Source organism: Aphelocoma coerulescens, chromosome 14 (genome assembly GCF_041296385.1).
Source record: "Aphelocoma coerulescens isolate FSJ_1873_10779 chromosome 14, UR_Acoe_1.0, whole genome shotgun sequence".
NCBI classification, from domain to species: Eukaryota; Metazoa; Chordata; class Aves; order Passeriformes; family Corvidae; genus Aphelocoma; species Aphelocoma coerulescens.
The window spans coordinates 2,778,313-2,797,434 of NC_091028.1; the positions used below are offsets into that span (position 1 = coordinate 2,778,313).

General features: G+C 65.7%; 2 protein-coding genes across 4 annotated transcripts in view; one reads left to right on the forward strand and one right to left on the reverse strand.

The window, feature by feature from the left end:
• The window catches only part of LOC138118478 (coronin-7-like), a 38,786-nt gene extending 20,213 nt beyond the window's left edge, over positions 1-18,573 (forward strand). For 2 of the 3 annotated variants that reach the window (XM_069029483.1, XM_069029484.1), the window contains exons 10-28: positions 11,702-11,756; positions 11,922-11,979; positions 12,062-12,207; positions 12,627-12,722; positions 12,799-12,951; positions 13,072-13,204; positions 13,283-13,458; positions 13,533-13,641; positions 13,729-13,815; positions 13,909-14,051; positions 14,129-14,233; positions 14,359-14,444; positions 14,520-14,661; positions 14,770-14,859; positions 14,941-15,057; positions 15,131-15,266; positions 15,374-15,465; positions 15,548-15,634; positions 15,717-15,823. In XM_069029483.1, the coding sequence (XP_068885584.1) occupies positions 11,702-11,756; positions 11,922-11,979; positions 12,062-12,207; positions 12,627-12,722; positions 12,799-12,951; positions 13,072-13,204; positions 13,283-13,458; positions 13,533-13,641; positions 13,729-13,815; positions 13,909-14,051; positions 14,129-14,233; positions 14,359-14,444; positions 14,520-14,661; positions 14,770-14,859; positions 14,941-15,057; positions 15,131-15,266; positions 15,374-15,465; positions 15,548-15,634; positions 15,717-15,722 (2,017 nt within the window). In that variant the 3' untranslated portion in view covers positions 15,723-15,823. Of the gene's footprint in view, positions 1-11,701; positions 11,757-11,921; positions 11,980-12,061; positions 12,208-12,626; positions 12,723-12,798; positions 12,952-13,071; positions 13,205-13,282; positions 13,459-13,532; positions 13,642-13,728; positions 13,816-13,908; positions 14,052-14,128; positions 14,234-14,358; positions 14,445-14,519; positions 14,662-14,769; positions 14,860-14,940; positions 15,058-15,130; positions 15,267-15,373; positions 15,466-15,547; positions 15,635-15,716; positions 15,824-17,037; positions 17,123-17,643; positions 17,784-18,161; positions 18,228-18,412 lie in introns of those variants that run through there. The other variant, XM_069029485.1, reaches the window with a different exon arrangement.
• Positions 1,633-9,526, reverse strand: VASN (vasorin). The gene is made up of 2 exons (XM_069029486.1): positions 9,414-9,526; positions 1,633-4,942 (listed from the first exon to the last, which is right to left on the reverse strand). Exons 1-2 carry the CDS (start codon positions 9,524-9,526, stop codon positions 2,923-2,925), a joined length of 2,133 nt encoding a protein of 710 aa, XP_068885587.1. The 3' UTR covers positions 1,633-2,922.
• Positions 18,574-19,122: the final 549 nt, after the last annotated feature.

Below are 19,122 nucleotides of genomic sequence, written 5' to 3' on the forward strand. Positions count from 1 at the left end.
GTAAAAATAGCCCAGCGCTGGGGCGGGATGGCAGCGCCGAAATCACTCCCAGATGAGCCACAGCCTCGGTGGCCAGACGGTGCTCCCTGGCCTCCCCAGCTTTCCAGGAAGCTGATGAGCTCCAAAGCTCTTCCTGGCAGCACTGGGGGCTGTGTGATGGACACACACCTGTCCTCCCCCTAGAAAGTGGGCATCTGGACCCCTCACACCGAGGCATGACCCCCCTGGGGCTCTGCTCCAGACATGGGGACCTGGGGGACCCAGGGGACCTGGCTTTGGTTTCTGTGGGGCCATGCCTGGGACTGGGAGTGATTTTTTGGGAAATCAGAGCCCTCCAGCCTTGCCACGTCAGGGTGCAGGCAGGATTTGCCCCGGTGAAGCCAGTGGCTCCTCCCGTTGTGGCTCCCCGCCGAGCCCCCATCCTGCCAGTGGCTCTGGCCGGGGCTCTTGCTTACCGGCCCCACTGGATCTTTTTTTTGGGTCCATTTCAGGGGGTTTTGCAATCCTTCCCGGCGCTGATTCAGCTCACAGGAATTAGCAGCGCCGCACGATGTGCCGCTCGGAGCCGCTCTTGGCGTGCAACGGGGCTGGCAGTGGCCAGGGGAATTTTGTGCTGGGATTCAGGAAGCCACAGGGGCTGGACAGTGCCATTTTGGGCACTGCTGCTCTCCCGCAGGGCTACCCGGGTGCAGATGTGGGTGTGGGTGGGGGCCAAGCCCTGCCCTAGCTGCAGTGTCTCCATCACCTCCATGCCAAGGCCGAGCCCTGCTGCCCCCCTTGTGCAGTTGGCACCCCAAAATCCTTGGCTTGGGGTGTCCAAGGGGTGCTGCACCTGCCAAAGCTGAGCCCTAACTTTGCTTTTGCCCTCCTGGAATCTCCACTGTAGCTCCATCACTCTGGAGCTGCTGGAAGCCCCTCCAGAGCAATGGAATCAGCTGAGGTGCCAAGGGGGTCCCCAGCACACACCTGGCATGTGGGGGGTCCCCTGCAAACCTCCAGCTAAGTGCAAGTGGGGAAATCAGCTTCGTTAGGAGAAGGGCACATCATGGAGGGAAAGGAGGGGGGAAGTGAGGGGCCAGGAGGGGCTGGAGGGCTCCTGACGCCGGTGCAGACGCAGGGACACCCCAGGGGCCGGCCTGGGCTCGGGGGCTGCGGCGGCGGCCGGCCAGGGGCACCCGGCGCGAGGCCGCGGCTCCGCCAGGGACTTTTCTTCTCTCCTCCTCGCGAGGCTGGAAAATATACAAAGCTCGCAGTGAAAATATTTACACAGCAGCAATTTTGGGAGGAATTTGGGATGTTAATTTGAAAAATCTGTGGGGAGAGGACCACAATGGGCCCTTTGAGCGGGCGAGCGTGGCCATCGCAGCGAGCCGCCCGCGCCGGCGAGGGGCCCCTCCTGCCGCTGCGCCGGCCCTAATGGGAGCCAGCCCTGCCGGAAGCCCACCTGGGAGCCGGGGGGCTGCGCCAGACGGCCCCGCCGACGCTCCGCGCCCCTAATTGCATCCAGAGCCGCTCCCTGCCCCGGGCGAGCGGCACCGAGGGGCCGGCGGGGTCAGGGCCGTGGCCTGCGGCGGAGCGGCCGGCCCGGAGCGGCACGGCGGTGACCCTCGGTTTCAGCCCCGCGCTGTGCTCATTCTCTCCAAATCAAACATACCTCGGCGGGCAGGGCCCCAACCTGGAAAATTCCAGCCCGAAAGATAAAGGATTGGAAAACGATTAAAACCAGAGGGTTGGAGCAGAAACCACTTGGCAGCGGGAACCTGCCGAGAGTCGGCTCCCAGCCCACCCCGCCAGGGCCAGCGCACAAAACCGGCTGTTCCTGGGGCCGGGCAGCGGGGGTTCTGGCTGCGGCCCCCGGCCTGGGGGGGCCACGCAGGCTGACACTTGTCACGGGCGATTTGGGGGTCCCGGTGCCGCCGCGGGTGACGTCAGGAGGTTGGGCTGGGCTGTTTGTCCCGCAGCTGGCCCCGGAGCCATCTGGCAGGCGGGGAGGGATGAAGTAAGGCTGGATGATGCTGCAGGGCAGGGGCTGATTTGAACCCCGTGGCCTCTGTTTTGGGAACACCTCCCCAGCGCCTGAGGTGGGGGGCAGCGCCCTGAGGGTAAAAACGCCCAGAGTCGGGAAAACTCCCCCCTCCCTTGCCCTGACTCATGCCGGCGTTCGCCAACAACAACGGGAGGACACGGCAGACCTTCCCGCTCCTCTGCAGGGGACACGCCGCGCTGCCCACACCCCTGCCTGTGAAGGGCAGCGCCTGCCAAGGTGCTCAAGGCTGCACAGAGCTTTTCGTTGTTGTTATTTTAATTATTTTGGGGTTTTTTTTTTACAAAAAGACACCCTTCTGATCTGCCTTACAAAAGAGATGTACACAAACCTGTACTAAAAAAAAAGTTTTCCCAGAAGAAATGGGAAATAACCGTGTATAAATATTCTCTCTGAGTTCTTAAAGCTTCAATTCCCAGTTTGCCTGCTCAGCACTTCCTTTGGCCCGTGGGGTCCCGAGGGTCCCAGCACCTCAGCCGGGCCGTATTGCTGACATCAGCTTTCAGGGAGTCGAGTCATGGGCCATGCTCTGCTAAAGGACCCTTGTTACCAGCACGTGGGCGTCCCTCAGCCAAGTCACAGCAGCTTTCTCTTCAGCAGGAGCTAAAAAAAGCCCCTCAACCCCCAAATTAACCTCCCCCTTCTCTTCTGCTACCCACGTTCTAGGTAGAGTCACAGAAATCAAGGCACAGAGCAGTAAAATTCGTGTCTCCTCCTGAAGCACGGCAGCCTCTCGGAAATTGCACATTTTGGGATTGGGGGGTTTTCTTCCTCAATTCAGTCAGCTCCTTGGCAATCCGTATCCCAGAGGGACATGGCCAGGTGCTGCCACTGGAGCTTAGCCCTCCTGTGTCCAAGGCTCTGGCAGCCCTGTGAGTTCAGAAGTAGGAGGGTTTGAGCCCCGGGGTGTTGTTGTTGCTGGGGTAGTGTGACTGCATGAGCGGCACCTCGCACTCAGAGCCGCCAGAAAGCATCGCTGCCTCCGGCACCTTGCAGCTGTGGCTGCTCAAATCCCCGTTTTCCAGGCAGGCTTTCACCCCTTCCAGCTCCAGCGGGCCAGTGTCTACCCCAGCACCAGCGTGTGCCTTGGCCCGGCGGTGCCGGCGGTAGTACATGGCGGCGGTGACCACCACCACCAGCAGCAGCGCGGCGGCCAGCGCAGGGACGAGGATCAGGGCAAGGTTGGGGTCCTGGCTCTGGGTGACGGGGGAGTGCTGCTGCAGGCTGAGGGGCAGGGTCTGCGCCTCGGCACAGTGCTCCTCCTTGGGGACCTCCCCCAGCGCCCCGATGCAGACGCGGTAGGTGCAGTTGGGTTTCAGCGCCCGCACCGTGTACTCGGAGAGCGAGGCCGGCAAGCGCAGCATCACCGGCCGCTTGTCTGGCCCTGACAGGTTCCGGTAGCTCAGGCGGATGCCCTTCAGCTGTGCCTTGGACTGGACGTAGTTGTGCAAGTCCACTTTGAGGGAGGTGCTGCCCACTTGGGCGATGCTGACCCGCCGGCCAGGCGGCAGGGCTGGTGTGCCCGGGGCTGGCGTCGTTCCCCTCGCCTCCACCTCACAGTACACACCGGCAAAGCCCACGGGGCACAGGCACTCCAGGAGGTTCTGGGCACTCAGGTGGCAGGTGCCGCCATTCAGACACGTGCGGGGGGGGCAGATGGGCGCCGGGGGGCTGGTGGGGGCCGGGGCGCCGCTGAAGGGCACCAACGTGGAGCTGCCCTGGGGGTCCCTGGCCCTCAGGGTGGGTGCGGCGGTGCTGGGGGGCGGCGGCGGGCGGTGGGTGCTGGGCAGCGGTGTAGGTGGTGGCAGCGTGGTGGTGCGGGGCGTGGTGGGCGTGGGGGTGGTGGTGGGGCAGCCGAAGTCAGTGTATTGCAGGTGGTGGAGGAGCTTGCCAGAGTTTTTGGGGGGGAAGTGGCAGCGTGTCTCCTCAGGGCGCCGCAGGACCACGCCGCTGGCGTTCACCCACTGCACCAGCCAGCTCATCTGGCAGATGCAGTTGAAGGGGTTGCCGGCAGCTGTCATGGCCCGCAGCCTGGAGAAGAAGCCGGAGAAATCCCGAGGGATGGTGTTGATGTTGAGGTTGCTGATGTCCAGCTCCTGGAGGTTGTGGAGGCTCTGGAAGTCCTCGGCTGGCAGCTGGGAGATGCGGGCATTGCCGGCCAGGCTGAGCCTGGTGAGGCTGCCCAGCCGCCGCAGCACCGCTGGGACACGCTCCAGCAGGTTGTCAGAGACGTCCAGCTCATGGAGGTTGTTTTGGACCTGGAAGAGCTCCTCGTTTAAGCTCGTCAGGCCCAGCCCTGCGATCTTTAGGGACTCAATGTTGACAGCATGGAAAGCCCCTGGTGCAATGGCAGGGATCTTGTTCCAGCTGATGTCCAGCAGCAGGAGGTTGGGTAGGTCAAGGGGGGGCACAGCCCTGAGCTGGTTGTTCTGCAGCTTTAGCTCCAGCAGATTCTCCAGCGTGTCGAAGGCAGCAGCATGGATGTGCTGGATCCTGTTCCTCTGCAGGTAGAGCCGTTCCAGCAGCCGCAGCCCATGGAAGGTCTCATTGGTGATCTCCTGCAGCTGGTTGGAGGACAGGTCCAAGTTGACGAGCTCCGTCAGGGGCTGGAAGATGTTTCTCTGGATGCTGGTGATCTTGTTTTGCGAGAGGTCCAGGAGCTGGAGGGCAGGCAGCCCTGCAAAGCTGTCCTCGCTGAGCGCTGTGATGCCGTTCTCAAAGACGTAGAGGGAGAGGGTGCTGGGGGGCAGCCCCCGGGGCACCGTCTGGCCCCGCCTGGCCGCACACAGGATGGTCTTGGGGTCTTGGCACTGGCAGCCCGCAGGACATGCCCCGGCCAGCTCCCCATGGGCCAAGAGAAGCAGCATGCAAAGGATCAGCTGGTTCATGGTGTCAGCTCTGCAGAGAGACAAGTGCAGCCAGGGTTAGGGGATGGGCCCTGCTGGGGGGTACCCAGGGCTGGCAGGGCTGTGGGGCACCTCTGAACCCCGCTCTGCCTCCAGGGCTGGTGAGAGTGAAGCAGCACAAGGACTGCCCACCCCGCCTCCATGCTCCCCCCTCCCCAGACCCCCAGGATTTGGGGATGTGGTACCTTTGCGCACCCCAGGCTCTACCGTGAGACATGTCCCACTGGTATTGGGGCCATCTCCGGTGGGGCACCAAGACCTTTCCCAGTACTCACAAGGGCCCCAACCTCCCCAGCTGCTCAGCAGGGTGCAAATCAAACACAGGGGATGCAGAGAATCAGAGCACCGGGAAGGGGTGGGAGCCTGGCCGGCCTCCCCTGCATAGAGCTCAGCTTAACCCTTTGCTTGGTGCTGCCGTCCCAGCAGCTGCACCCTCGGGGGCTGCTCCTACCCAGATCACCAGCAGAAGCAACCCCTCTTGGGAACAGGGGCACCCTGAGGTGACCCAGGCCACAGAGTGTGGGGCTGGAGGAGCTATTTGTGTCCCCACAGAGTCCAGGGGCTCATACGCCCAGCCAGCCCCTGTCCCCACAGGTCACCTTGCTTTCCCCTCACTGTTGCACTCCAGGGACTCAGCACAGGACCGTCGGCTGTGTCCCTGTCCCTTGAGGACTGGGTCAGCAGGGATGGAGGGAGGAAGCTCTGGCTGTAAGCAAGGCTGTAACCATCCCAGCCCCAGCTCCCCATGGACGCTCTGGCCAATGTCACAGCCACTGTGTCCCACAGGTCTCCTCTCTCAGCCCCATCTTTCAGCCCTTTTAATGACACTAGGCTGGGCCAGAGACTCACAGTCTCCTGCCACTCCGTCTCAGGGTCAGGGGGAGGTGGCAGAGGGGTCCCTGGGCACGGAAGAGGCAAACCCTTCCCCAGCCCCATCTGTTGCCACCTCCTCCCTGCTCAGAGCTGTCGGAGCTCCAGGCAAACCCCCCCCGTGGCTCACAAGGGGCCCCGCCGTGTGTGGGGGGCTGCAGGTCACACAGCAGCACGTGCCGCCTGCCCCAGCCCCGTCAGCAGTGTAGGGACACCACATCCTGTGCCAGGAGGGTCTGGACCCGTGCCGTGTCCTCTTGTCCCCCTGCCGGGGTGTTGGACAGGGTTAACACTGCGGCTGGCTGTATCCTTGCCTCTTCCCAAGCGGCCCCCCTCAGGGTGGGGCGAGCCCACGGCTGGGCAGGGTCACCACAAGTGCCTGAGTCACTTGGCCTGACCGGCCCTGCCCTGACATGACCTGTGCCGTCAGCCCCTGACACTGGGGAGGAGCTGTGCCACATCCAAGAGGTCACTGTCACCCAGGGGTCACCATCACTGCACCCCCTCCCCAGCGCCCCCAGGTCCCTCTGCACCCCACATCACAGTCAGGCTGACAGCAGAGCTAAAAACACAACATGGAGACCCTGGGAAGTGCTTTTTGGAGCTGCGGGCAGACCCAGCACCCCTCGAGGTGGCTCCAGCAACCAGAGCATGCTGGCTGGTGGGAGAGCTCTGGGTGCAGGGTGCTGGCATGCCAGCGGTGCCACGGCCGTGCCAGCCCGCCCGGGTGGGCAGCGCCGGAGCGGGGCCAGGCCTGCGGGATGCTGGCGGGGCCGGGGCTGGTTTTGCAATGCCAGGGTCGGGTTTCGCTGACGTGTCCCGTGCTGCAACCAGCTGCTGACTCCAAGTCTCTCTCGTCCCTTTAATTACGCTGGCATTTCCTCCCCGCCTGCCAGGCTCCCCGCTCCGGGCAGGTTCGGCCAGCCCGGCCACGGCCGCGCATCCGCGCCTGGCCACGAGCGCCGGGCAGGCTGGCACGGCCCCGCAGCCTCCGCCACCGCCCCTCGGCATCGCCCGCTCCGCCGGCACACGCCAACATCCCGCCCGCGCCCCGCCTCCCCGGCACGATGCTGTTTCAAGGCAGAGAGGAGTTAACCCAGCCCAGGACACCCCCCAGAAACGGGGGGCAGGGGAACAGCCTCCCCAGGTCCTGGCAGGGTCCCTAAGGGCGGAGAGGGGGCCCCGTTTCTGCTGGAGGTGTGGGGGCCGCCCTGCCAGCGGCCTGCTGCTGCCTTGGCTGGGCTCCCCCACGCCTGCACCGCAGATATTTGCCGAATTATTCATATTTTCCGGCTGCGGGGAGGATCTGGGCTCAGATTCCCCCAGTCCCAGCTCAGCCTTTCCCTGCCAGCCTGCTGGGGTGGGAGTACCGTGTCACCCCCTTCCCTGCCTGCAGCCCCCCGGGCTGGGCCACCCCGCAGCCTGCCCAGGGCTGGGACTTGGCAGGGGATGCCCTGCTTTGCACCCGCCTCCTGTTTTCAAGGACGAGGCCGATGCCGTCCCCGCGCTGCAGGGTGACACCTGTGCAGGGCAGGCTGGAGGAGCTGGAGAGTCCCTGACTTTCCCTGCTGCTTGGGGACCTCAGAGAAGCAGGCACAGCCGGGATGTTCCTTCCCGCACCGGCAAGTGCAGACAAACAAAGCCAGCGTTGTTGCTGGCCCGTGGGCTGCCACCTTGGCCGGTGGCACCAGAGCAGGAAGGACGGGGGCCCTGCGCTGTGCGGTGACAGGGAGGAACACAGTGCCCCTGCCAGGCGGGATGCAGATGCTGCTCCCCTCCCTTACACCCCTCAAAACAAGCCGATGTCAGCACGTGCCCCCTCCCGCGAGCCAGCCGGGGGGATGCAGGATTAAGCCCTTAATCCTCCTCCCCTTCAACCCACCCTGCGCCGCCGCAGCTCCCACCTCCTCCCGCTCCCCTCCCTATTTAATTAAAGTTTCCGCAGCAGCCCCGCAGGAATGCAGGCCTGGTTATTGCATTCCCCGGAGCACTCGCCAGCTCCTCCATCCCGCTCCTGCCCCTTTGACCCGGCCGCGCTCCCCATCTCAGGTGCCGCCAAGGAGAAAAACCAGCAGAGCCGCTTCGCCGGCAGCCAAACCGCCTCGGGAGGAGCCGGAACGCCGGCGGAGGGTGGGAGGAGGCCGGCGATGGTGCCACGCGTGGCCCGGGCGGCACGGGCAGATTCCTCCGGAGTGACTGGGGCGGCCGCGGCTGTCCCCGAGCGCTTCCTCGTGCCGCGTCCCGCCGGCAGAGCCAGCCGGGCAGGCAGAGCTTGCGTCAGGGCCACCCGGCGAGGCCGGCCGGCCTTGGCGTGGTGCGGGGGAAAACAGTAATTAGTGTCATCCCTGATGGCGGCACTGCCCAGCGCCGTGTGGGCAGCGGCACAGCTGGGTCAGGGCAGTCTGGCCGCCCCAGTCTCAGCAGGATGAGACCTGTCGGCGTGGGGCACACTGGCAAGAGTGGGTGCGTGGGGAGACATTACTGGGGGGCTTTGGTTGGGAAGAGGAGTCTCGGAACTGGAGCATCTCTGCTGGGATGTGTTGGCTCCCGTGGCAGTTGCCAACCTGGGAGGGAGCCAGGCATGGAAAGGGACATTTACCCCACAGTAGCTCAAAGTCACACCCAAAGAGGGTGACAGGCACCAGCCCCCTCCCAACACGCGCCAGGTGACAATGAAGCACGCAGGGAGCTGGCGGCAGAAGTGGTGGGGTATCCCTGCCGCCCGGCGGCCAGGCTGGCCAGTGGCCCTGCTGGCACCCGTCCCTCTGCACCAGCTGAGGGAAACCCTTGTCGGCACCGCCTGGGGACCCGCTTGGCCCCATAGCGGGTCAGTGACCCAGGACACCAGCCCCTGAGGACGAGTAGAACGAGGGCAGCCAAACCCCACCCCAGCCAAGCCCTCCACTGAGGAGGGTGGTGGTGGTGGACATTGCTGCCAGCAGCTCCCACCTCTGCCTGACCCCAGCAGGGGAGCCCTGCCGCCACGTCTGCCGGGACAGAGCAAGCGTGGGATGGGCCCAAGACCATGCCGGTCCCGTGTGGGTCCTGGAGCCCTTCTGCTGGCAGAGTGCTTCACTGCCACCCGGCCACGCCGGATGGAGTCATGCTCCGTGTTAGCCCCAAACACATCCCTCCCCTTGCCCGTGATGGATGCAGCACCAGGCCGAGATCCCTGGGCCAGACTCCAGTGCATCCCATGGCAAAACAGGCATATGCAGGGACAGGGAAGCGAGAGCGCTCTGTGAACCCTTGTCGCAGCCCACCGCAGTGCCATCCCCCCAGCCCAGCCGAGGCCCTGCCATCAGCCGAGGCAGGGGCCAGCTGGGTGCCCCTGGTACAGCTAAGGCCTCGCAGGGATCAGGGCACGCCGACCCTCAGCCGAGGCCCCGGTGACACCCCGTCACCCTGCGTGCCCAGGCCACACCGGGTGTCCTACGGCCCGGCCTAGGCCCACCAGAGCCCCCCGGGCCCCACCTCTCCCTGAGCCCGCGGATGCCCGGCAGAGCCCCCCCCCCTCCCGTCCCTGAGCCGCCCCCCCACGAGCTCCGCTGGCCGTGCGGAGGGTCGGGCGGCGTGGCGGCCGCGGCACTCACCGTGGCGGGCGGTGCGGGGCCGTGCGGGGCGGGCGGTCACTCCATGGCAGGGGGGAAGCGGCAGCCGGGCGGACGCTCCCCTCTCTGGCGGCGCCGGGCGCGGGGGGCGGCATTTAAAGCGCGGGGGCGGGGCCTGCCGTCCCGCCGGGCGCCCATTGGCTGAGAGCTCGGAGGGGGAGGGGCGGGGCACGGCCGCCACGGAGGCTCCGCCCCCGCGCACCTGGGGCCCACCGGGGGCGGCACCGCGGGGACCCCCGGGACCCCCCGAGCCACGGGGACCGCGGGGACATCCAGGACCTCCGGCACCCTGGAGCTACACGGACCGTCGGGACCTCGGAGCCACAAGTACCCCCCCGCACATTCAGGACCTCTGAGTCACAGGGATCCCCTGTACCTCCAGGACCTCTGGGACCTTACAGTCACAGGGACCCTCGGGATATTCAGGATCTGTGATTCGCAGGGACCCCCTGGACCGACCCCCAGGACCTCTGGGACCTCAGAGTCACAGGGACCATCGGGGCAGCCAGGACTTCTGAGTCACAGGGGCCCCCAACCCCTCTAGGACCTCGGAGTCACAAGGATCCCAGAGGCCTCCACAGGGACCTCCAGACCCTGTGACCCCAGGACCTCCCAGAGTCACAGGGACCTTGGAATTCCAGGAGCCTGCAGGGTCACAGGGACCTCTGGGACCCCTTGGGAACTCCATGGGCTCCCCATAGTCACAGGGATCTCCTGGATCCCAGGGCCCTGAGGGTCCCCCAGAGTCACAGGGACCTCCAGGATCCCCAGGGACTCCATGAGACCTCCAGGACCTCTGGACCCCCAGAGTCACAAGGATCCCCAGGATCCACAGGACCTTTGGAAGCTCCCGGACCCTCCAAACCCTCCAGGGCCCCCCAGGACCTTCAGCATCCCTGGGGCCAGGGTCCCTGGGGCTCCAGCACCCCTGGTGTTTATACACACAGGTATAGGGGTAGATCCAGGTACAGGTATCTCCCTCATATCCCCAGCACCCTGGCAATCCTGGTAACAACAAAGGCTGGGTGTCATTGCACCCCCAGGGACCCCCATATCCAGTGTGTCCAGGGTAACCAGGGACTCTGGCACCGATGAGCCCGGGGATCCCAGTCCCCCCATGCCCCTGGCATCCACAGAGCTCCTGCCACTGTGTGCCAGGGGACAGGGGGAAAGTGAGTGGCCCTTGCAGGGCAGTCCTCATGCCTCTGTGACAGCCCTGTGACTGTGCCCACTGCTGCAGAACAATGCTCCCTGTTCGGCATGGTGAGGATGGCACAGGTTGGGCTGGGACAACCAGGCACTCAGGATGCGGATGCCCTTGTCCCAAACCTGTGCTGGTGACAGTGATGACAGCAAGGCAGGGGACCCCAGTGCCTGCCACGGGCATCCTGGTGGTGTTTGCCTAGCTTGTGCCAACAGTCCTAGGGCAGGACCGTGCCATACCACCCATAGCTATGCTTCATGGCATGGGATGGCAGGGAACAGCTCCCTCCCCTTGGCACAGCCACAGAAATGTCAGCCGAAAGTAATAGATTGTCCCTTTAGTCTCTGCCTGCGGCACTCCCTCCTCCACCCCTGCCGAGGGAAGGCACAGAGGTGGCTCTGTGCTCCTGTCACCGCTGTCCCCTCAGGCCACGGAGTATTCCCTGTGGCCCCCTCCTGCCACCGAGCATCCCTCCAGCTACGGAGCACCCTGGCTGCGGTCTAGGACAGGGTGCGGGACCGGGAGCAGGGACACGCTCCAGCTGGCACAGCCGGGCCGCAGGGCACTCCCGGGGCTGGCCGGCTCCACAGGTGCCGGGGCAGGCGGGCGGTGAGCTGGGGTGTGCCACGCGCCCGCCCCGAACTGGCCAAGCCGGCCGGGCCGGCCTCGGGGCAACCCTGCGGATGCCGGAGGCTTCCCCGAGCGAGGCCGGGTGCCATGGCCGGGCACAGGGAGCAGGGCAGGGAGCAGGATGCCCCACGTCTGGGCACGGCTTCACAGCGGGCACTGTGCAGTCGGGGCTGGAAGCAGGTGGCAGTGACATCCTGCTGCCAACCTGCCAGCCCAGGGTGGGACAGTGAGGGCTGTCATTTGGGGACCAGCCCAGCACCCTGCAGCCCCCAGCACCGGTGCTGCCCTCCCATCGCAGCACGTCCTGATCCTGCCCCACACTTCCCCAGGACCGGGTTTGGGGTGTGGACCAGTGGGGGAACAGGAGGCAGCCCCACATCCATTGGGGTGCTGTGCCCATGGGGGCCCCCGGCTCAGCACCCCCCTTCCCTTGCAGGGTGACCATCCCGCTGTACGACGCCGACACGGGGCTGCTGGTGCTGGCAGGGAAGGTGAGTTCCCGTAGCTGGAGGGTTAGGGAGGCACTGGGGGGAGAGGAGGATGCAGGGGGGTGTTGTGAGGTGCACCAGTGGAGTACAGGAGGGTGCATGTGGGTGCACCAGTGGGGTGCTTTGTACAGCCCTGCTCATTCCCTGTCCCCACCACCTTTCTTTCAGGGAGAAAACCTCCTGTACTGCTTCGAGGTGGCCCCCACACAGCCAGCACTCACCCAGGGTAAGCAGGTCCCGTCCCACCATCCCAGGGGGCTCACCACTGCCTGGCCACCCACCCCACAGCCACCCTGCCTGTCCCCCAGTGACCCAGTGCCGGACAGAGGGCAGCACGCGGGGCCTGGCGGCTGTGCCGCGCCTGGCCCTGGATGTCATGGCCTGCGAGGTGCTCCGTGTCCTGCAGCTCACTGACACCGCCCTTGTCCCCATCAGCTTCCTGGTGCCACGCAAGGTAAGGAGGCCCTGCGGGTGGCACTGTCTCAAAGGTGCCTGGTGTCATCTCACGGGTCACACCTCACCAGCACTGGGTGACAAAAAGGACCTGGCTGCAGTGAGACCCCAGTCCCCAGCCTGGGAACAGCAGGAATGGAGGTCAAACCTGGGTGCTGATGGTGGGTTGTAGAGTCTGGGTACTGGATTTGGGAAGCCGGGTGCTGCATGCAGGATTGGGGTGCTGGAGAGTGGGTGCTGACAGCTGGGTGCTGCTGTGCAGTGAGTACTGGGCACTTCAAGCATCTGAAATTTGGGTGCTGGGTAGTGGGGTCTGGGTGCTGGAAGCGTCTGGGAGTGTCCAGCGGTGTCCCAGCTGGGGCAGGACAGAGGCTGTGGGATTTTGGGAACACCCACCTCGCCCCATCCCCTCTCCCACAGTCTGTCCAGGAGTTCCACGAGGATCTGTTCCCTGACTGCACGGGGATGCTGCCAGCCACCAATGCCCAAGGCTGGTGGGCAGGGGACAGCCAGCAGGTCAGTGTCATCCAGGGGGGGTGTCCTTGCTGGTGGCATTGCCACTGTCCCATGCCCACCATTGTGCTCAATGCAGGTGGGGAGGGTGAGCCTGCACCCTGCACGGAGACCCACGAAGACCTTCACATCCCCCATCATTGCTGGCACCAGCCCCACCAGCACTGGCCACACAGACACCGGCACCAGCCACACCGATGCCGACACCGGCCACACTGACGCGGACCAGAGTGTGAGCACGGGGCACTGGAAGAGTGCACTGAATGCTGTGGGGTGGGGTCCCTGCTGCCCTCATCCCACAGGCCAAGGCTGGGTGCCAGCACCCCCTGCCTACTGGCTCTCTCTCCCATAGGAAGCCAGTGGCTATTCCTCACCATCCTCACTGGCCTCACCAGGCAGCGCAGCCACCTCGCTCTCAGCCAGCACTGGCCCCTCCAGCGGCTTTGCCAGCAGCCCCAGCCAGAAGTCCCTGCAGAGCATTTTGGGTGAGCAGGCAGTGGGGTGGGCTCGGGATGCCCCACAGGGGGGATTCAGGGCGCTCACCCACCCCTCGCCCGCTCCAGGGCCCAGCTCCCGCTTCCGGCACACGCAGGGCCGGGTGCTGCACCGCGACTGCCACCTCACCAACCTGCGGGGGCTCAGCCTCACCACGCCGGGCGAGTGCGACGGCTTCTGCGCCAACCACCAGCGCGTTGCCCTGCCCCTGCTCTCCGCCGGCGGCCAGATCGCCGTCCTCGAGGTACCCCGGTGTGGCGTGGAGGCCGGCACGGTGCCATGTGTGCCGTGCTGGTGACCCCCGGCTCTCTCCCGCAGCTCTCCAAGCCTGGCCGTCTCCCCGACGCGGCCGTGCCCACCATCCAGAATGGCGCGGCGGTGGCCGACCTCACCTGGGACCCCTTCGACCCGCGGCGCCTCGCTGTCGGTACGTGTGGTGGGACTGGGAGGGTGCCCCAGCTCCAGGCGTGCCAGATCACCACATTAACCACTGCCCATCCCTCCTGGTGCACAGCGGGCGAGGACGCCAGGATCCGGCTGTGGCGGATCCCTGAGGGAGGGCTGCAGGAGACCCTGCGGGAGCCTGAAGCTATTCTCCGAGGTGAGGGGACACACTGAACACCCCAAACTGGGGACAAACCAGCCTGGTTGCACCCACAGCTGGGGACAACCACGCACTACTGAACCTCACCAGGTCACACGGAAAAGATTTACTCCATCCGCTTCCATCCCATGGCATCTGATCTCCTGGTTTCCTCCTCCTACGACATGACCGTGCGGATCTGGGAGCTGAGCGCCGGGCAGGAAGTCTTGTGCCTGCAGGGACACACGGATCAGGTAAGGGATGATAAATCCAGGGACACCTGAGAGGCATCTTTGGGACATTTGCAGGGGCACAACATCTGTCTCTCCAGATTTTCAGCATGGCTTGGAGCCCGGATGGGAAGAAGCTGGCAACGGTGAGCAAAGACGGGCGAATACGGCTCTACGAGCCACGGCGCAGCTCTCAGCCTCAACAGGTACAATCACAGCCCTGGGGACAGCCTGGAGAGCTGGGGGTGTGGGCAGGAAACCCTCCCTCTGGGCACATGACTGCAACCCCAGCTCTGTCGGAGCAGGCAGGGTGACCTTCACCCCCATGCAGGAGGGCCCAGGTCCCGAAGGGGGACGCGGAGCGCGCCTGGTTTGGGTTTGTGGTGGTGACTACCTCCTGGTGTCCGGCTTTCACAGGTAAAGAGGGGGATGCGTGCCAGGGCAGGGGTCCCCAGGGACACTGTGCTTGCTCTCATTGTCCCCTCCCCACAGCCGCAGCGAGAGGAGGATCCTCCTGTACCGGGCACAGGCCCTGCCTGAAGGACCCTTATCTGTCCTTGGCCTGGACGTGGCCCCTTCCACCCTCCTGCCCTTTTACGATGAGGATACCAGCGTCGTCTTCCTCACCAGCAAGGTGAGAGCTTGCCCTCCAAAAAACTATGGGGCTCCCTGCCTACAGCACCCCACAGTGTGGAGGGACCCTCCATGTCCCCTGACAGCCCCCATCTCACTCCATCCCCAGGGTGACACCAGAGTCTTCCTGTACGAAGTGACCCCCGAGCCCCCCTATTTCCTCGAGTGCAACAGCTTCACTTCCAACGAACCCCACAAGGTAAACGGGGGATGTGCTGCCTGTCTCTGACCCCCTTCCTGTGCTCCCAGACCCCACTCACACACACCCCCACCCCACCAGGGCTTCGTCTTCCTGCCCAAAACCGTGTGCGAGGTTCGGGAGGTGGAGTTCGCCCGGGCACTGCGCCTGGGGCAGAGCACCCTGGAGCCTGTGGCTTTCCACGTGCCACGTGTCAAGGTAGGTGGCGGGGGCGGGGGGCTGGCTGTGTTTTGGGAGAAGGCACCCCTCTGAGCACCCCTTGCCCCCACAGAAGGAGTATTTCCAGGACGATCTCTACCCACCGACCCGCGTGTGGTGGGAGCCAGCGCTGGGTGCAGGTGCCTGGCTGGACGGGCAGGACGGGCAGCAGCGCCGCGCCAGCCTGCGCCCTGCAGACATGGTGCCAGGTGGGTGCAGGGGCTGGGCGAGGACGCCTGGCCCTCAGGGATGGCTGGGGAGGGCTTTAGTCAGTGGGGTGAAGCTCTGCTGCCCCATGGTGACACCGCTCTCACAGTGAGTGAGGCCCCAAAAGAGGCTCCGGCTCGGAAGTTCGTCCCTGCCTCTGTGTACCTGGAGGAGAAGACTGATGAGCAGAAGAAGGAGGAGGTGGGTTCTGGGATGACCACCCTGTGGCGGGGCCGGGGGTGATGCCCCGCGCCCCACGGCTCTGCCCGGCCTCTCCCCACAGCTCCTCCATGCCATGGTGGCCCGGCTGGGCAACAGGGACGACCCGCTGCCCCAGGACTCCTTCGAGGGCGTGGACGAGGACGAGTGGGTGAGTGCGGGAGGGGGGACACACGACCCGCGGCTGGGTCGCACCCGGCCCCGCCGTGCCCCTCAGCCCCGGCCTCCCGCAGGACTAGGCTGGAGCTGGCACCCCCAGGAGCACCCGGGACCCCCCGCACCCGCCGGGCCCGGCGGGGGGACCAGGAGGGGGAGGAGGAGGAGGAGGAGGAGGAGGCGCAGGGCCCGCCGCGGGCAGGACCCGCTATTAAAGCCGCTGCACCAGCACCGTGTCCTGCCGTGATCATGGGACACCGGGGGGAGGAGCCGGGGATGGGGGACACAGAGGGAACAAGGGGGCACGTGGACCGGGGATGGGGGGACACAGGGACCGGGGATGGGGGGACACAGGGACCGGCTCCAGCGGGACACGAGGACCGGGGTGACACAGGCACCGACAGCGGGGGGACACGATAACCGAGGGGAACGCAGGCACCGAGGGGGACCGGGGTCGGGGGTATACAAGGACCGGCTTCGGGTGGACACAGGGACCGACACCGGGGGACACGGAGATCGGGGAGAACACAGGGACCGACACCGGGGGAAACACGGGGACCGGCACCGAGGGGAAACAGGACGGGTATCGGGATAACACAGGGACCGGGGATGGGGGCACACAGGGACCGGGGGGACCGGGGCCGGGGAAGTCGCGCCCCACCCGCCGGGCCTCCCGCGCGGGGAGACCGCCAGAGGGCGCTGTGCCTGCCGAGGGGACGCTCCGCCCGCGCCGGCGCCGTCTCGGTGTCCGCCGTGACCGTCACCCCCGGCCACGTGACCGCCGGGGCGGAAGCGGCTGCGGGGACATGGTGAGAGGGGACGGGGGGACGGGGCGGGGGGACTTCGGGGACGGGGGAGCAGAGGTGGGCTGGACAGGGCTCGGGGAGGGGCAGCGGGCTTGGGAATGTGCGAAGCAGCTGGTTCCAGGAGGGCCAGGGCCAGTGGAGAGAGGAAAGGGACGAGGGAGGGGGTCACAGGACCAGAGAAGGGGGAAGAGGGCATGGAGAGGGGTGACAGGGACAGAGGACGGGGGACAGGGCCGATGGAAGGGGAGCAGGGACAGCGGAGGAGGTCATAGGACCAGGGGAGAGGTGACAAGGCATGGGGACGGGGAACAGAGACAGGGGAGCGGGGAGAGGGCCTGGGGAGGGGACGGGGTCTGGGAAGGGGATCACAGGGTGGGGGGACAAGGACAGAGGAGGGGAGACAGGGCGTGGGGAGGGGGGACAGGGCCAGGCACGGCCATGACAGAAGCCAGGGAAGGTCAGAGCAGACCCGCAGGGAATGGGGAGAGGTGTCAGGGTCAGGGTTGTGCAGGGCTCATGGGGAGGTGGCAGAGCAGAGGAGCCATGTGGGAACAGGGCCCGTGGTGGCTGTGACAGCAGGGTGTCCCCGCAGGCCAAGTACCTGGCACAGATCATTCTGGTGGGGGCCCAGGTGGTGGGACGGGCCTTCATGCGGGCGCTGCGCCAGGAGTTTGCAGGTAGGAGCTGGGATGCTGGTCCATGTGCTGCGTGTGCCCACACTGCCCTGCTGGGCACTGCTGCACATCCCCACCCTTCCCAGAGCATCCCAGTGCTCCCCATCCCCGGCCGTGCCCGCAGGGGAGGCTGCCAGGTTGCTCAGGGTGACAGTCAGCACCCGCATCCCAGCACTGGCCTGATGGTGTTTCATCCCAAGCTGGGCTCCCAGCAGCCTTCCCAGGCTCCATCCTGGCCCTGGCACTGCTGCCAGGCTCCCAGAGATCCCAGCACCCCAAAGAGCAGAGCAGGATAATCCCTGGGATGTGGCAGCCCCAGCCCTGCCTTGCCTGTAGCAAACGGTCCCTGCCTTGTCCCTGTCACCTCCCTGCCACTGGGACGGCATCCAGATGACCCTAGGGGTGGCTGGATGGGGACACCGGGGTCTGAGCACTTCAGAGTCCACAGGCTTTGCTGCCTGGCCCCCCTGAGGGCTGGGGGTGGCGGGGGCAGCGTGGGGGACTCAGGCCCTGGGTGTCCCCAGCGAGCCAGGCAGCAGCCAATGCACGAGGACGCTCCGAGAGGCCCCAGTCCGCTGCCGCCTCCAGGATCATCGGCATCAGCCTCCAGGAAGCTCAGCAGATCCTCAACGTCTCCAACCTCAACCCTGAGGAGATCCAGAAGGTAGAGCTTCCTCGGAGCTGGGGGGGGACGGTGCTGGCAGGGCCCTGTCCTCTCCAAGGGTGCTGCTGTGCATGGGGGTTACAGCCCTGTGCTGTCCTGGGCCCAGTTAATCGCAGTTTGAGAATTCCCTGCCCCAGCTGGAGCAGCCCTCCGGGCTTGGCCTCTGCATCTGCCCAGCAGGGCTGCTCAGGGAAGGGATGTGGGATCACTGGAGGTGCCCAGCTGGGACCATGGGGACTCACAAAGGGTGTCAGGCAGAGCCAGCCGTGTCCCCAGGATCACTCTTTAGCAAGGCTGTGGGGAGTGGGAGGCTCCCGGGGCTTGGGAGCGGGAATGGCGAGGGTGGAGGTGACTCTGACCCAGAGCTTCTCTCCGCAGAACTACGACCACTTGTTCAAGGTGAATGACAAATCAGTGGGAGGCTCCTTCTACCTGCAGTCCAAGGTGAGCACTGGGAGCGGGGGCTGCACCTTCCCCTGCCTGGGTTTTGGGACAGGCAGGTCTGAGTATCCCCGTGGATGAGGCAGGGAGAGCAGGGGGCACCTCATCCCTCCATGTCACCTCATCCCTCCGTGTCACCCCATCCCTCTGTGTCACCCCATCCCTCTGTGTCACCCCGTGTCCCACAGGTGGTGAGAGCCAAGGAGCGGCTGGACGAGGAGCTGCGCATCCAGGCCAAGGGCGACAAGGAGAAGGGGCGGAAAGCCGAGACGTGACTCCTGCTGCCCCTGCCCCTCGTGTCCCTCACCCTTAACTTATAGGTAGCCAATAAACACCGTGTCCTCCAGCACCTGGCCTGGCTGCTCCACACCCGGGGAGGGAGTGGGGACCTGCCTGCCCAGCGCTGCCCCGAGGGATCCCAGAGGGATCAGCCTCTGCGAGGGGCTGCGTTTTCCTGGGGGAGGAGGAGGAGGCAGCTGGGGAAGAAGGGGTGTCCCCAGGGCATTGAGATTGCCAGGGCTCAAATGGCACTGGGGGAGGCTGCAGGAGCTATTTTTGGTGGGGAGGTTGGATGCTCCTGGATTGAGTGCCTGGCTACCTCTGGCTCCATACCCTGGGAGTGCTGTGCCATTACCTTCTCCCAGTGTGGATGACTGCTGGGTCAGGGTGAGGGGCTGTGAGGGGACATGCTGTGGTTGTCCCCACCTGCAGCTCACCCTGCAGACCCTGGCAGTTTCAGTGGTGCTGAGGCTGCTTGAGCTGGAGCGCGGGGACACGGCTGGGGGTCAGGCAGAGCCAGCCATGCCCCCAAGGTCACACCCATCCCCCCCTGCACCCCTCTGCCCCCAGCACGGGCTCCTCGCCACTGCCACTGCGACCACGGGACTGAAACAGGAAC

Coding starts and splice junctions, on each gene's coding strand:
- VASN (XM_069029486.1), bottom strand. CDS start 9,526: ATGCCGCCCCCCGCGCCCGGCGCCGCCAGAGAGGGGAGCGTCCGCCCG. Junction 4,943..9,413: donor GCCCCGCACCGCCCGCCACG/GTGAGTGCCGCG, acceptor GTCTCTCTGCAG/AGCTGACACCATGAACCAGC.